The following is a 13,372-nucleotide window of genomic DNA, read 5'->3' as shown; positions in this document are numbered from 1 at the left end:
AAAAGTATCAAACTAAAACTTAAATATTTCACCTTAAAATATTTAATAAACATAAAAACTTACATATTTTTGTGCTTTACATGTTAATTCCTATGCCATCAAACAACGAGACTGCTACAATTTTGAAATAAAAGTTTGTGTAAAAAAATTTCCATTTTCCAAATTAAAAAAAAATAGCATTCTTAGGTGGAGATTGTATACAACATAGCTAACATGTAGTATCCCACCAACTAGCTCATGACATCAATTTAAATTCCTGCCTCTTCTAGTAACAACAGTTAACAAAGCACTTCTAAGATAAATACTATTCATTTTCATTTAAATTGTGTAAATTTACATTTCGATAAAGTAATATATCTCATGGTTCAAAATTCAAAAGGAACAAAAGAAAATAAGGCAAAAAAGTCTTCTATCTTTTCCCCCAGGGATCTATTTCTCATCCCCGGAGATAAACGTTATCAGACTCTTGGGTGTCTACTTTCAGAGATATTGTTCTGCAGAATATTTCTTTCCCTTAACTATATATCTTGAAAATTATTCTTTGTTAAAAAAAAAAGCATGGCTTATCTTTATTCCTTTGTTAGAAGTGGCATATTAACTTTATAGAAATATTAAATATACTTGTGGGTCTTTTGTTGATAAACATCTGGGTTGAAATCAATCTTTTTTCTCCTATACTGATTATTGCCATGAGTAGCCTTGTAAGGGGCCGTCCTGGTGGCGCAGGTAGTTGAGCACCGCACTGTGAAGCTGTCCGCAGCCTCTGGAGGGCCAGTTCGATCCCTGCCGGCTGCCAGCGAGAATCCCACATGGCGAAGCAGACCCCTCCTGTTTCGCCTGCTGCTCCCTTCAGCAGTGTATTTCCTCAGCCTACCTGCTCTGTTCCCCTCTGTCTCTGGTGAATCCTCTCACCCTCCCATGCATCAGGCCGGTACCCCGGTTCTTGTATAAAAATAAATAAATTAAAAAAAAAAAGGATAGCCTTATAAGAATGACATTTTGCACGTGTGTGAGACTGTGAGAAATTGCTGTGTCAAACGGTAAATGCCTGTGCACTTTTGGGAGACATTGCCAAATTGACCTCGAGAGAGGTTGTACTAATTATTACTCTGCTAAAGCATGAGGCTATGTAAGCCATAATTTCAAAAGAAAAAAGTATTTTTTTTTATAGAAATGTATTTTTTTTATAGAATGGTCCTTGACAAAGATGTGTGTGGTTACCTGACAGACCAAGGAAGGGGATCGTCAGGGTTTGGGTCTCAGTTCCCATTGGAATGAATGGCTTCAAGACTCCAGATATTGTTCCCCAAACTTTTCTGTTCCTGCACCTTTTGTTCTGAGTCAGGATTTTACTTTGGATTCTATTCTTGCAGTTTTTTCCAGGTTTCCTTTCGCATGCCATTTGGCAATAGCTCTGGGGTTTCTGAATGTTGTTCTTATGTGTCTGCTGCTGTTCAGATGCATTCCGCGCCAGGGTAAGTGCTAACTTAAACCAAAATTAATCTTTCATGTTATCCATTTAGTGTTATAAGAACAACGTGACCTAATGAAAAATTTGAAAAATGATCCCTATGAAATAAATTTCCACTTGTATACATTCCTTTGAGAATATGCCTGTATGTAGGTATTTGTTCTTTTAATAGAACCTAGATCCAGTCACCTAAAATCTCCCCCATCTTTATTATTTTTTAAAGTAAGGCTGGATATAGTTCTGGTCATAGTTTGCTCATAATTTTATATATTGCTTTTTAATTTCCTATTGCATCATAAACATTTTCCCATCTACTGTGATATTTATTATATATTTATGACTTTTACGTAATAAATATATAACATAATTAAGCATATTCCAATTTTTTCTCCATTTAGAGAGTGTTCATATTTTCTAAAATAAGCTTTTCTAGATTTAGTTTCAGATGCTTAAATAAGATGATCCAGAAGGTCCTCCATTTATGATGTCACAATTCAAAGCCCTAACTTAGGTTTATGTTTTCTGGGGGTGACTGTTAATGACAGGTTATACAGACTTTATTCATTAGCATTTTAAGGACCTCTACCTCAAGCACACAGGGTGTTGTATCTCACTTGTAAAAAAGCATAGATCTGTAAGGTGTCAAACTTGTAGCTTAATCCCCAGGTTCCATGCCACGCCTTCCCACAGAAAGTTATTTTAATCTTTACCTTAAAAAGAACAAGTTCTTAACACCCAAATCTAGAATGCAACTATCTCCATTTGTGCTCAGTTGAAATAATGGCTCATACTTGCCCACTGTGGAATTGTGCATATAATGAGTTTATATAAACAAATATGTTTTGTGGAAGTAGAAAATCAGTACAATTGGAATCCTGGCTGAAATGACCTCAAAAGCTTATTCAGTTCCCTTTCATTTTCATAGAATTACAATCCAACCATTTTATTTTATTTTATTTTAATTTTTGGGAGTCCTGTGGATTCTCAGCATTCCTTCAAACCCAATTCTTCCCTAAAATCTTTTGATATGATTCCTTTTGGTATGGCAAATGTTCTGCAGTATGTGTTTTATAAATTTCTTTACATAGTATTGTACAATCCAACCATTTTAAAGGAATAAGAATGTTCTATATTTAAGAGCTCAGTGAAATTGTCTCACTATTTGCTTTAGTATCTCATCCCTTCTGTCAGAAAATCTTTTTTCATCTAAAGTAAGTTCTTTTGCCCAGTTTTCAGCGATAACAATCACGTGTGATTAAAAAAACCTTTTATTCTAGTTTAGTTTAGTCTTTATAGTTTCTGTCCTTTTCTCTGTACTATTATGGGGTGTTAGGTTGAGGCTGGCTTTCTGAAAGAATCTTCATTTCAGCAATGTATTTTATGTAGTACATGGTGTTTGCACTGAACCTATAGAGACAGTACACTGATACTTATACAGACACAGTTATTGTATCTGGAATGTGTATGTCCCAGGAACATAAAGCTATCTACTACAGGCAAGTAGAAGCGGCATATTAACTTTATAGAAATATTAAATATACTTGTAGGGTCTTTTGTTGATAAACATCTAGGTTGAAATCAATCTCTCCACACTCCTCACCCAGATTGTATCCATTTCCTTCCCTGCTCCTTCAGTCACAGGTACATCCTTGCTTAGTGTAATGTACTGTTGTGTTGATGGAGTTGGACACTGGGGGGGATTTAGTCTGAGGCCATGCATTTCTCTAAACCTTATTCTGAAAAGGTGGGGCAGGGGAATTATTGGGGGCAGCCAGTTTCCATTTTATATTCCATTTCATTTCCAAGGCAGATTGGTTTATAAAGATGTGAACCAGGTCCTATTCCTTTCCAGATTCACAGCATTGTGTTAGCTGCCCAGACCTCTGGATGAAGTACGGTAATCACTGTTACTACTTCTCAGTGAAGGAAATGAATTGGACATCTAGTCGGGAATTCTGTATAGCCCAAAACTCAAGTCTGCTTGTGCTTACAGACAAGGAAATGGCAGATAATGTAAGTACAAAAAAAAAGTTAGCTTGGTGAATGCCATTCAAATGTATCATGTATTCTCTTTTGAGGAACAAAAGGGATATTCTTCCCTTTTCCTGTCCTTCTCTCTCCTTTCTTTCCCTTCTTTCCTCCTTCTCTTATCCTGTCTTCTTCTCTCTCCTTCCCTGCTCCTTAATTTCCCTGCCTAGCCCAACAACCCTCAGTTAGAGAAACCTTGATATTTTCCTAGGCATGTAACTGTGTATGTGTGTTGGAGGAGGAAGGATGGTGAATATTACAGAGAGAAATTAGACCTGAAATACAGGTCAAGTTAAAGGAAGTATTAGATCCAGAGACATGGGTTCAACTATAGGTTCCTATACAAGAGCCAGTGGAACCTGGGGGGAGGGAAAAATAGATACCACAGGGACAGGGAGACTGTGGTAAGCATCAAAGTGCCTTTTTAATATTTTCCCTTAATTTACTGGAATCTAGCAAGTTCTAGGCTAGGAAACAATTGGGGTGGGGTCGGGAGCACTAGATGGGAGAGTGTTAGGAGGAAGCAGTTCCAGAAAATTGGGAAACAAGGAAAGTGTGCATGTGCGCGTGTTTGTGTTTGTGTGTGTGTGTGAGACAGACAGAGAGAGAGAGAGAGAGAGAGAGAGAGAGAGAGAGAGAGCATGAGCAAACATGTATGAGAGGTCTTAAACTCCTCTCAGAGCTCAGCTGATGGACTGTACTTCCTATAGGCCTCTCAGGTTCTCCTTGTCCATACAGCATACTCTAGTGAAGAGTTATCCAGGTAATACAAGGAGTTGGCATCCTGGGGTAACCTGCTGTAAAAATAAATCAGATTCTAACTTATCAATATAAATAATAACATAATCAAAGAAAATGAGAGATCCTTGTTAGCTTTTTAGTGCTAATTTCATGCTGGTTTTTGAGTTTAAATATTGCTTCCTATTTGGGGAGGATGCAGAATCATCCCCCCGCCTTAGCTTTTGTCCAGTTCTGTAGAAACAACCTGTTTTATATCTGATTTGCTGAACCTCAGGAAAAACAGAGAACAGTTTATTAAGAATTCAACTATATTAACATCCTTTGGGGAAATTCAGAGAGGTAATTACTCTAAAGCAAACTTAAATTTTTTTTTAAAGATTTATTTATGCATACAAGAAATGGGGTACAGGCCAGAGGTGCAGGGGGTGAGAGGACTCACCAGAGACAGAGCGGGGAGCAGAACAGGCGGATTGACTGAAATACACTGCTGAGGGGAGCAGCGGGAGAGAGAGGAGAGGTCTGCTGTGCCATGTGGGTAGCTCTCTGGCTGGCTGGGGACCTCATCACAGCAACACTATTTTCACAGTGATATTGCTGCTTCTGGGGAATGATGCTGACTGAAATCAGTAGCAGAAGTGAGCAAAGAACTTGAAACATAGCTGAACAAATACTGAAAAACAGAATAGTGAATCATAATGCAAAACTCTGTCACAGGGAACTGGGGTGTTGTAGCTACTGTAAGTCAAACAGTGCGATGATGAGAGAAGAGGAGAAAAGAACCAAGACACAGAGTATCCAGAAGGTGGGGATTTTCTTTTTCTCCATCATCCCCAGATGGATTTTCTCTTTTTCTTTTTTCCTGTACTTTCCTTGAATCCTGCCTCTAACTGTCCAGTAAGATAAACAGAGACAGATTGGCTACATTTTCAAAACTGGTTTATTTAATCTCAGTGTCTCTTGGTTCAAATGAATACTGGAGAGGGCAAAACATTCCTGACTTAATAGCAAGCACAGATATGTTTTACCTCTGTGGAATCTTGCTTGATTCAATGGCCTCATCTTTTTCCCCCTGCCTTAGCTTTTGTCCGGTTCTGTAGAAACAACTTGTTTTATATCCAATTTGCTGAACCTCATGTATTACTGCAGTTTTTTTTTGTTCTCAATGCAAGATATAGGTCCTATTTTACAGTATTTTAGTATTGTGCTTAGCTCTGAATAGAGACCAAAAGAGTGTATGTATCTATTGAAACAAGTTTTCAAACTGGTATTCCACTGGTGGAGAATACTGCTGGAGAATTAGGTTGCTCTATAGAGGCAACAAGGCATAAGAAATATCCCCCCTTATGTTGTGAGATGGTTATTTTTCAGTAAGATACATAAACATCATCCATCTCTAGCTTAGACAAGTTGCTGTATACCAGGTATTGTACATAGGCCATTCTTAATCTTCATAGCATATCCTACAAAGTAGAGTTCAACATCTATTTTATGGATGAATGAGTGAATAAAATTCAGAAGAGTTAATGACAGGCACAAGGCTACAACTCTGGCAGAGCCAGTTTTTTTTTTTTTTTAAGTCAAATTTTAAACTCCACATCTGCCCATCTTTTAAAGTCATGCCAGAAAGACTAGATTTGTTGACTTCCAGAATCCATCTTGTGCATGCTGATATATCTCTGAAAAAGCCCCCAAATCTGGAAATAAAGTGTAAACTTATTTTTATACGGGTTAGTTGTATTTGCAAGTGATATGCTCAGTGTGCTTTTGTTCAAACTCCAGACATATTTTTGGGTGAAATACTTACAAATTTAAAGCAATAGATCCAATTAATTTTAGACTTTATTGGTGCTCTGCATTGCATTTTTTCCAAATTAATAACCACATCCATTGTTTTAAATATTTCACCTGAAAAGATATCTGGAGATTGAAGAAAAATATCAGTGATATTACTTGAAACTGTAATATATAATATTTAAAAATACATTTATCCTATATTTTGTGTGTTTATGTTCTGCTATTCTCACATAGCAGTATTTCATTTCTGTTTTAGTCAAACCTTAGTCTATGTATTTTTAAAAATTCTATATCCTAGTATTGCTTAATTATTTTCATATTCTAGACAAAGTTTTACTTATTTAGAGTGTTTAGGCAGCTATAAACATATTTATTTGAAGTATTTATCTCAGGGTCATTCCTTTAGGTATAACCCCTAAAATTAAGCTAGCCAAGCAAAAGACATGACCAACCTAGTAGCTTTGACATATTATAATAAACCTATTATTTCCATATGAGTTGAGATAACTTAGACATATCCCATAGAGCATATTAATTTTGGAAGTTTAAAGAGTGTTCCATGCCTTATTACTATTTTAATTATCATTTAAAAATATTACCTGCAAAAGTGTGTTGTGTGTGTGTATAAGGTATAAATGTTGACCTTAAAAAAAAAAAAAAAGGAAAAGGGAAGATAAAATGTACCTGTTTTTGTTTTGGGTTCTGCTTCATCTTGTTTTAGGTTTCATATTTTTCCTCCTAAAAGTCAAAACAGACATTACACACTTTAACACTTAATTGTTTTAGTTGACACCCTTTTGAGGGAGGACAATAGTTTTGAGTTGAAATGCTGTTCATACTTTTATGCTGCTTCTATAGTTGTGTGCACACATACACAATTCATGAACACATAGAGCATAGGTAATTGCATTCTGGTTTTCAAAGCTTCTTTCAAGCCAGAAAATTTCCAAGTGAAAGTGATATAGTAAAATTTTCTCTCCAGTCTTGCAGTGAGAAGTAGTACACTGTCCTGATTTGTGACTGGGAATCGCCTGGGTCTTGAGCGCAGGAAGTGCAAGATTGGAGTGTGCAAGTGGATGTTAATTTAAAACCATCTTACACTCTGAGATTTTTGAGCAAGTCTCTACCCATTTCTGTACTCTATTAGAGGAGTTAGAGGGCTTCCCTGGTGGTGCAGGGGTTTAGTCAGCTCTATTAAGCTAATGCCAGCCACTGCAGTAAGAGTTTGATCCCCGGCCAGGGAGCTAACCCACATGTTTCAGCAGACCTCTCCTGTCTTGTCCACTGCTCCCCCATCAATGTATTTTAGTAAATCTGCCTGTTCTGCTCCCCACTCTGTCTCTGGTGAATCCTCTCACCCCCATGCCTACACCCAAGTTTTTTTATGCACAAATAAATATAATAAATTAAAAAAAAATAAGAGGAGAAAGAAATGGATTGTTTTCCTTATAATTCTAGTGAAGAAATGAGGAAAAATGATATTTTCCTAAATTATATAATCCTTTTAAGCAAGTTGGTTAAGAAGTGTGTGAAAGGTTTCAACCTGTTCTGAATATAAGGATGTCATTCCATTTATCTTACCCTTCATTTACTCTTGAGTCTACCTCTGTTCTCAACATATACAATTAAGTGCTCAATGGTGGTGAAGTAAAAACTTCAGAGTTGGTGTTAAAAAATTTTATCCTCTTGTGGTATAAGACTTGACTTTATTCTTTAATTCTATAAATATTATTGAGCATAATTTCACCTATTTTCCTGGGTGTTAAGGATACTGTAATAACAAGAGTTTTTATATTATACTTACATTTAATCAGTGGAGACAGACAACTAAGTAAACAAATAAATATGATGATGGTACTTGGAGATGGGGGTCTTTCAGAAAGAATTTGATCATGGGAGTGGGACCCCATGAAATATATTCCAGTCTCTAGAACTGAGAGAAATAAGAGGCCATTATTTAAGTCCCCCAGTTTATGATAATTTGTTAGAGCAGCCCAAACAGACTAAGACAACCTCTTTTAGTGCCGTTACTGGGAGTACAAAGAGACTTTTTATGCTCTTTTGTCTTCAAAAGAGAAACTCCTAATTCATGCCAGTGAAAGTCTCCAAGTAGGCGAAAGGCAGTTAGTCCACAGACACAATTAAGAGAAGAGTCCTTGAATGTTTACTCTGCAACAGCCAGCTGTCTGGAGTGGAATAAAAACAATGACATAGAAATGGGACATCTGGTGGTACCACAGTAATTATAGAGAACTGAAATTTCACTCATTTTTAAGTAGTTCTGGATAAAAAGAACTATTTTTTTTCTTAAGATAATCAACTAATTAAGTCATCACGAAAAAATATTAGTATGTTTAAATAAACAAAAATGTATAACTTTAGAACAAAATTAGGAAGTTAAAAATATTTTCTTCCTGAAATTTGAAGAAAATGATTATTTTTATTTTTTTAATTTTCAAAAACCTCTAGAGGAGGTTTTCCAGATTCCTGAATGGAATACAGGAATACTCTCAATCATTTTGGGTCTTCATTTTCTAACAAAAATGCCCAGATTTTAGGACATCTGACCTTGGATGTAATGAAAAGAAAGATGTCTTAGCTTTAATGAATATCTGCATTCATTTATCAGTCTGTTCTGAGGCTTCATCAGGACCCTCCCTGATACAGAGGCCCAAAGAAGTAACTAATTCTGGAATCCAGTGTTATGTTTAAAAGATGGCATCTTGTCTTGACCTGTTTTATCAAAAGATGTAGTCTCTTAGCTTGCTGAATATGCCTATTTCTTGGCACATCCAAATGTGTCTTATGATTTTTTCAGTTTTTTTTTTTTCAAAAACAAAAAATTGCGTTTTTTTTTAATATTATTTATTTATGCATACAAGAAATGGGGTGTAGACCAGAGGTGCAGAGGTGGTGAGAGGATTCACCAGAAAGAGTGGGGAGCAGAACAGGCAGATCTACTGAAATACACTGCTGAGGGGAGCAGCGGGCGAGACAGGAGAGGTCTGCTGTGCCATGTGGGTTGCTCCCTGCCCCGGCCAGGGATTGAACTTGTGCTGCAGTGGCTGGCAACAGCTTGATAGTGCTGTGTCTTTAAACCTCCCTGTGCTACCAGGGAGGTCCGAAATTGCAGTTTTAAGAGAGGACTGAGTTACAGAGAGATGGACTGCCTCAAACTACAGGCTGAGGCCTTGAATTTGGCTCCAAGTCCTACCACTAAATTACTGTGAGATAATATATGTCACTAACTTTTGTTGAATTTGTAATCCTCCAGGGGAAAAAAAGTTGATGGAGGGAGGAAAGAGGTTAAATCACATTCACTAAATTTGAGAATATGATTCTCTGTGTCACGGCCACCACCAGACGAAATGTCCGATTATCTCAATGTATTAATGCAGGAAGAAGACCGAAATAAATGATTATTTAGAAAGTATCTGATCGTAGGAACAAATTATGGTCTTTTCCTTTAACATTTATCAGATTAAACTCTAACCCATAAAAAAACAAACCAACCAAGCAACCAAGCAAAAACACTAAAAAACAAGATTCCAATTTTCCATTTTCTTTACCGGGATTTGCAGTGACTTCAGGGAGTTAGAATAAGAAGTAAAGAGAAGATATGAAGCAATTATCTTATTAATCCTACGGTGTGAACACACACAGGCAGTATGGATGAATGCTACTGCAATTATCTATATTTGTCTACTGCATATAACTCGGAGACTTTGATATCTGTTAAGGCACATACAAATACTTTTGAGTAGTATTTCATACTCTGAAACATACAGACATCGAGCTTCTTATTTTATATTTAAATCATCAATTTTTGCCATCAATTTTTTTGGCCTTCAGACTTAGAATTTTATTCCCTGGCTCATGAACAAACACAATACTTGTCAACATTAGCATCATTTTGAAAATTCAACATCATAATGAAACTGAAACAAAAGCCATTTTCAAGTCCAACGTGACAATTCACTTATTGTCAAATATATTCATTACACTAACACTAAATCCTATAACAATTAATCTTCTGTGATTTATTCTTTGATTTCATTTATAGAGGCAATTCCCTTAGAATATAAATTCCTTGAATGTCAGGCTCTACAGAGCAAAGATTTATCTCTGTTCTTGTGGTAGAATGGTGTATGTGGAGGGTGTAGCCAACTTAATGTTACCTTAGGAACTTTTTTCTTCTCATATGCAAGATTGAGGAGGACTTGGAAAATGGGAGTTTAGTGGGGAAAAAACAAGCATATTGCTACAGACTTGGTAATAATGATTCATGTATTAAATGATAAAGCTGCTTCCACAACTCAGCTTTTTCTTTTTCAGTTATCTGAATACCTATCAGGTGCTCCCTTCAATCAAAGAGGAAGTTGCAGGGGAAGGTAGAGACTAGAGACGTAATTTTTATCTTATCTGTCACATTATGAGAATGCAAGTATAGACCTAAAGTTCAATTCTAGGAAGAACTCCTCTCTGCACCAACAAATCTTTAGAATCAGAATTTAAATGAGAGATTATTTATTTGGAGTAGGTGATTGTCTTAGTCAGTTTGGACTGCTCTGACAAAATACCACAGCCTAGGTGGCTTCAACCACAGACATTTATCTTACAGTTTTGGAGGCTGGAAGTCCAAGATCAAAGTGCAGAAAGATTTGGTTTCTGGTGAGAACCTTCTTCCTGGATTGTAGACAGATGCCTTCTCATGCGTCCTCACATGGTGGAGAGAGACTAAGCTCTGGTCTCTTCTTATAAGGACACTAATCTCATCATTAATGAGGGCCCCACCCTTATGACCTCATCTAATCCTACTACCTCCCAAAGGTCCCATCTCCAACTACCATGATAATGGGGGGAAGAGCTTTAACATATAAATTTGGATGGGATACATACATTTAGTCCATAATTAATGGTGATGAGAAAGGATGAGGAATACTTATTTGACCATGCTACTGGGTCTCCTCTTTGGTTTTCTGTCTTACCATTTTTCATCTTCTTCAACCTTTCCTTAGCACCTGTTCAAAGATTTCTTCAATGAGCACTTTTACTGGATTGGTCTGAGGAACAATTCTGGCTGGAAGTGGGAAGATGGAACAATACCAAATAACCTAAGGTAAGGGTCTTCAGTAGAGTCTTCCCTCCTTCCCTCCCCTCCCCCCAAAATAAAACAACCATCAAAAAGAGTAAAGAAAGGAAATAGGCAATGGAAGAAGGAAGGTAACAGTGGAATTGGACAAAAAAAAAATAAGAAAAAGAATGGTATTTCGAAGAGAGATTGTTGTGCAATCTTTATTCTTGTGTTGTTTTGGGGGAATTAAGAGAAATGGGGACCTGAAAAGGGAGGAAGAATTTGCTCATTTTTTAATCCCTTCATGCCCTATAAACTCCTCTACTGCTAATAAATTACCTTAGTGCTTGATATTTCTGATTTCTTATAGGATTGTGTCAAACAGCTTGGTACAGAAGTGTGGTACTATCAACAAAGGTGATCTTCTGCAAGCCTCTAGTTGTGAAGTTAACTTACGATGGGTCTGTAGGAGGCTCTTATCTGTCCGATAGTTTCCTAAGAGGAGGGAGCTGGCCACCCAGGTTGGTCATGAGTATAAATTAATGAATGCTGAGCTTCCCAGGCTCAGCATTAGATGTAAAACTAATGCAGCCTCCCAAGGATCATGGTTTACTACTGGACTCTCTTTGAAGGAATTTAGATATTACCTTACTGCTTTGAAGCATTAGGCAGATTTGCAAAATAGTAGATTTTTTTTTTTTAAGTATTTCTCAATCTACTGACTATTTGTTGCTTCCTTCATCCCTACCCATACCATCTCTGTCAAAAATGTCCCATTCTATGTTATATTCTGAGCTGATCTAATGAAAACCGCACAGCTATTACTAATGGACTAGAGGGTCATGTGTGTTAGGGGTTGACATGTTGTTCTTTCTGATAATGTATTTGGATCCTAATAGTAGCCTTGCAAAAGTTTTATTCTGAAGAATAAAGCTAGTAGTGAGAAAATAAGTTGGGGAAGGTGAACAAGAACAGGATGATGCTTTCTGGTTCTCAGCTCGTCACACTTAAAAGACCTAACTTTGAATTTAGTTTTTCTGAGTATGCATCGATGTGGCTGAGTAAACCAATGTTTGACCATATCTTTTCCTTATTTAAATATGTGAACTGCATGTTCATTTCAGTGGTCTGAGAAGGCTTTTTTAGAGGGAAATTGACAGAAGCAGTTTATGTGTTTGCCCCCCAAATTGCTTTAGCTAGTGATGCCTCAAAAATAAAAGAAACATTATTATTTCTCTTAGTAGTATTTGGATATAGCTAAGGAGGGAAGGCACTGTTTAAAGGGATTAATGGAGACCACGCTTCTGTATCATTATGATACTGGTTCTAATCTGTTAACTTGCCTTTCTCTTTCATCATTTTTTAGGAACATGGACTGTATTTTATCTATCATTGTATTCCAAACACCTAAAATAAATGAGTATGAAATAGATGGATAAAAGAAAAGAATTAAAAAATCGTATTATAGCTGTTTTTTTAACTTCGAGTCTTTTATTTTTTAATTATTTATTTTTTACATCACTGTTCCTTTTTAAATAATATTTGCTTCCCCTGCCAGGTGTAGTTCCCAGAGTTTCCTTCACCAATGCACCTGTGCATCATCACCGCAGTCCCCTGTGCTCCTCCCTCCCTCCCTCTCCCGCCCCCTCCCCTGCAGGATGTCTCTGGTTTATAATTGTCTGTTTTTGTTTTGTTGGGTTTTGTATTGCTATTATTTTTTTTACACTGATGTCTTATTTGGTTCCCCTATATTCCTACTATAAGTGAAACCATCCGGTATTTTTCTTTTTCCTTCTGGTTTATTTCACTGATGTGGTGTGTACACACACACACACACACACACACACACACACACACACACTGGAATATTACTCAGCAATCAAAAATCATTTATAGCTGTTGTTAGTGCAGAAATTAATTAGCAGCATCAAGCAAAGAAACAGTATGTCCTAATCTCCCTTCCCCACCAAATGAGCATTGAATAGGAAGGAAGAAGTAGAAGCATCTCCCATCTTCCATGATCTCTTACTTTTGGTTCTGGGCCCAGGTGAATCTTATTTGTGAATGTGATCATAGTGACTCCCACTGGTTAGATTAGAAGGACAGTTATTCCCTTTGGGTGACAGCCTGGGTGCTACACTCTCATTTACTTTTTTTTTTTTTTAAAACCTGGATTTTATTATTATTTTAAAAAATATTTATTTATTTATGCATACAAGAGCTGGGGTGCAGACCAGAGGGGCAGGAGGGTGACCAGAAGATTC

At 36.7% G+C, this 13,372-nt stretch overlaps 1 protein-coding gene across 1 annotated transcript; it reads left to right on the top strand.

Moving 5' to 3' along the window:
• Positions 1–4,997: 4,997 nt before the first annotated feature.
• Positions 4,998–11,626, top strand: KLRG1 (killer cell lectin like receptor G1; the record flags this gene model as incomplete). The annotated part of the gene is made up of 3 exons (XM_084256074.1): positions 4,998–5,042; positions 11,053–11,153; positions 11,479–11,626. The coding sequence occupies 3 exons, from the start codon at positions 4,998–5,000 to the stop codon at positions 11,597–11,599; spliced, it is 267 nt and encodes an 88-aa protein (XP_084112200.1). The 3' UTR covers positions 11,600–11,626.
• Between the last annotated feature and the right edge of the window lie 1,746 nt (positions 11,627–13,372).

This window comes from Talpa europaea (assembly GCF_964194135.1).
Source record: "Talpa europaea genome assembly, chromosome: 15".
Lineage (NCBI taxonomy): Eukaryota > Metazoa > Chordata > Mammalia > Eulipotyphla > Talpidae > Talpa > Talpa europaea.
Note: the sequence above shows the minus strand (reverse complement) of the source record. Positions and strands in the feature narration are given on the sequence as shown.